The sequence below is a fragment of the Procambarus clarkii genome, chromosome 11, assembly GCF_040958095.1.
Source record: "Procambarus clarkii isolate CNS0578487 chromosome 11, FALCON_Pclarkii_2.0, whole genome shotgun sequence".
Classification (NCBI taxonomy): domain Eukaryota; kingdom Metazoa; phylum Arthropoda; class Malacostraca; order Decapoda; family Cambaridae; genus Procambarus; species Procambarus clarkii.
Window position 1 is genome coordinate 49,654,686 of NC_091160.1, and position 4,285 is coordinate 49,658,970.

The 4,285-nt window shown below is 38.0% G+C and overlaps 1 protein-coding gene across 1 annotated transcript; it reads left to right on the forward strand.

Annotated features, from left to right (window-relative positions):
• Positions 1-348: 348 nt before the first annotated feature.
• On the forward strand, positions 349-3,913 carry LOC138363817 (spore coat protein SP65-like). Its single transcript, XM_069323189.1, has 2 exons — positions 349-657; positions 2,486-3,913. The coding sequence occupies exons 1-2, from the start codon at positions 625-627 to the stop codon at positions 3,467-3,469; spliced, it is 1,017 nt and encodes a 338-aa protein (XP_069179290.1). The 5' UTR covers positions 349-624; the 3' UTR covers positions 3,470-3,913.
• The last annotated feature ends 372 nt before the right edge of the window (positions 3,914-4,285 follow it).

Sequence of the window (4,285 nt, forward strand, 5' to 3'; positions counted from 1 at the left end):
TTGATAGCACAAAATGTGAACCGCAGTTAATATACAATAGTTTTTTATATGTAGTATATTGCAGCAGGTACTAACTGAATGGAAGATAAGTGAACAAATTACTAATTAATTAGTTTTGGTCTATCTGAAAAGATGGTTGATATGGAAGTAACCCAGATATCGTATTTACAATGAATCTGCGGGATAGAGGAGAACAGAAAAATTAAATTTTTGTCACAAAAACTTTATCTGGCAATAAATAATTAGTTCCCAGAACTGTTTCCTTGTATTTGCTTGGCCTCAATAGGTTCCTCATCCATGTATTTAACTAGGTCACTGTGATTAGGGTTGGGGGTATAAGTGTTGGCTGAAAGGCAGCAGGAGCAGCAGTACACTTACATCCACGGCAAGCTTCCACAAGTGAACAGAGCACATTTGTTCAAAGCACAACTTCACCCCTGCATCTATTACAGCCTACCTGTACCATCTACATTACCACACCTGCTCCTGGCACCATAACACATCTGCTCCAACGTATACCTCTCTGGCACCACCGGCAGCGACACAAGTACAGCAGAAGCCACAGTTAGACGAACGACCAGCTGCACCACATTAGCGTCACATATCAGCTGTACAGTCTTCAATATGACCATGCGGCTGCTGCAGGTGTCGCTATCGGTAAGAATATCCACATGTGATATATTTAGATTACATAATCACGTTACTGATAATTTTTAGAGTTAAATGTTTCATATATATGTATACAGGTACTCTTGTGTCTATCATTTTTAGGGCTGTCAGTATATCTCCTTAACCTGACCATACAAACAGTATATCTCCTTAACGTGACCATACAGAAATAGTTTACCTTTATCAATTAGAATTAATCGAAGTATGCCGCAAATTTTTAAATTTGAAGGAAATAAATTAAAACACTATTGCGTTTATAGAAAATGTTAGTCTAAAAGGAAGTTCACAGTTGTGGCCAAATGCAAGTTGCAAAATTGAAGAACTTTTTAATGCACTTTTTAAACATCTTTAGGATGTTGCAGGCAATTAAAAAAATTTTGTACACTATTGTCAAAATTACAAAAATATGTCTCAAAAAAGTGTCATAAAATCATTGTTCACCGATGCCTTATTTGAAAATATTAATGTATTTTGACGAATCAAGTATCCGAATACAATCAACAGTACGAATTATTTGAATTAAATTTATCAAACTCAAACAAATGTTTAACTAACTTGAATTAATTAAGAGATCAGAGACACTTTTTTGTGTTATCAATTTCACCAGAAACCGAAAAAGCAATAAATCTTTTCCCTGAGGGCCCACCATCTTTCTAATAGCTTCACGGGGACAGGAAGCCGGGGGGCTTTTCAAAGATCTCCCTATTATTCCTGAGGATTTTTTCTACCTGGATTTTGAACTGGAGAAATATCTCGGCATATACGACTTTGAGTTGTAGGCAATTCCACGGGTTAATAACACTTTGGGTGTAAAAACATCTCTTAAAACTATATTATTGCCCTACGAACAAATTTAAATGACAGTTCATTAGGGTATTAATTAAACTTTTCTATAATATTATTTAATTTTACTCAAACTATTATTTATCATTACGAATGTGTAATTATCACAATCCATATTATGAAATATATAATACATTATATAATTGTTAGGCCAAACGTTTCATAATATTGGAATATTTGGTATTTTGGTATAACGAAACTTCTTTGTTATATCCCTGTTGTTTCAACACTGACAACTATAACAACACAAATATAACACTGACAACTATAACAACACAAATATAACACTGACAACTATAACAACACAAATATAACACTAACAACTATAACACTAACAAATATATCACTAACAACTATAACACTAACAAATGTAACACTAACAACTATAACAGTAACAGCTATAACACTGACAACTATAAGAACACTGACAACAATAACAGTGAAACTATAACAACATTGATATCAATAACAACGATGACAGTTATAACACCGACAAATATTACACTGACTACTATTACAACACTGACAACTATAACAACGTTGACAACTATAACAACGTTGACAACTATAACAACACTGCCAGCTATAACAACACTGACAACTATAATATCACATTCAATTATAACACTGTCAACTATATCATCACATTCAATTATAACACTGACAACTATAACAATAACATCAATAACACTGACATCTATAACAACACTGAAAATTATAACATTGACAACTTTAACAACACTAACATCTATAACACCAACAACTATAACAATACTCACAACTATAACACTAACAGCTATGACAACAATGACAATTATAACAATGTTAACTATAACATTGAAAACTATAACTCTTACAACTATAACAACACTAACAACTATAACATCACTGACAATAACAATACTCAAAACTATAAAATTATAATTGACAGCTATAATACTGACAATATTAACATGGTGGATCTCTGGTGCAGGTGGCGTGGGTGGCAGCGTTGCTCTGCGTCACCAGGGTCTCTGCTGGGACCTGTGACCCGGTGTGTACTGACTTGGCTCCTCGGAGTAAGACTGTGGATCCTTATGACTGTACTCGTTATTACATATGTATAAGCGACACTGAATCGTCAACCGATTCTTTCCCTTGTCCGGTTGGTACATCCTTCAACAGTTCAACCCATGACTGTACTGGTGCCCTCCCATGTACAAATACCTGCAAGCTACTCCCTTGTCCTACAACATGCAAAAGCGACCCGGGCACGTTCCCTGACACAACGAATTGCAGCAGCTATTACATTTGTACGGGCGGCAGTACTCTAGGGCCCTTTGAATGTCCCACTGTCACACCTTATTTTGACAGCGTCGCCCAAACCTGCAGTGGGAGCCAATCCGTGTGCTGCAGCGACCCATGTGTTGCCTACTGCCAGACCGGGGAGGTGCAGACCCAAGACCCCTTCGACTGTCACAAGTTCTACTACTGCATCGCTGATGGGCCAGTCGATCCCCTGCATCACGGTACTTGTCCTTCAGAAGCCAACTTTGATGTTTCTGAGCATAAATGTGTAGCCGGCGCTGATTGTAACACACTGTGTGAAGTCACCCCGGCTCCCGGAACTGACACGACACCAAAGGGTACGACAACCCCAGCAACAAGTGTGACCACCCCAGCAACAAGTGTGACCACCCCAACAACTACTAAGACCACCCCAGCAACGAGTACGAACACCCCAACTTCCACCATTCCAACACCGACCACTCCAGGTTGCCTGGACTCTATGACGTGTACATCAAAGGGATACTTCCCCATGTGCACGACGTGTGTGCCTCAGTTCTTCGACTGTCGCTACGTCGGCCAGCCAGCCACCGTTAACACCTGCATAGGAGACTTGGTCTTCAACCCGGACCCCGCCAACCCTTACTGTGTCTTGCCTGATAAATGTCCCTATACACCCACTTTGACCTAGCCACCCACTTTTCAGAGTTTACCACCCACTGGCCTCTTCACACCACTCAGGAGTCTCACTCCACTACCCACGTAACTGTACAATCAGTTACATCACGGAACTACCACCAACATAGACAACCACATTCACCCCCATATATGCGCGATTGATGCTTGAATAAAAATGTAAATACAACTATTCACAATATAGCACATGCTATTATAACACAAAATATTGTATAATGTATGAGAATATTTATTGCTTGTAGCAACATATTTATTTCTTGTAACAAATATTCTATAATCTATTTAATTTCTTGTAACCAATATTGCAGCTTGTTTGATTTGTAGCAAATTATGTATAGCTTGTATTAAAAATATATATTATTTGTTGCAAATAATATAGAAATTGCAGCTTGTATAATTTATAATTTTGTTTTAACCTTAAAAAAATATATTATTAATTGTAGCAAAAAAATGAAGTGTTTGCCTTCCCTAAAAAGACTAACTGAATGATAAGAGATGTCATGGCTTGCCAGAAGAAAGCATCTGGTCTCAGGCATGTGGGACAGTCATACGTGGAATTGCATGTGGGACAATCATATGGGCACAGGCACGTTGGATACTCATGTGGGGATAGGTATGTAGAACAGGCCTTAGAACATAGGCATGGGGAACAAGCATTTATGCAGAAACATGTAGGGCAACCATGAGGTCACAGGCATGTGGGAAAGGTGTAGTAATCTAAACATTATATTTAACTCCCAGAATCCATTAGTCAGTAGAACTGCAAGAGTAGATTATAGAATGTTACAAGGACTGTATTAGCGAGGTCAGA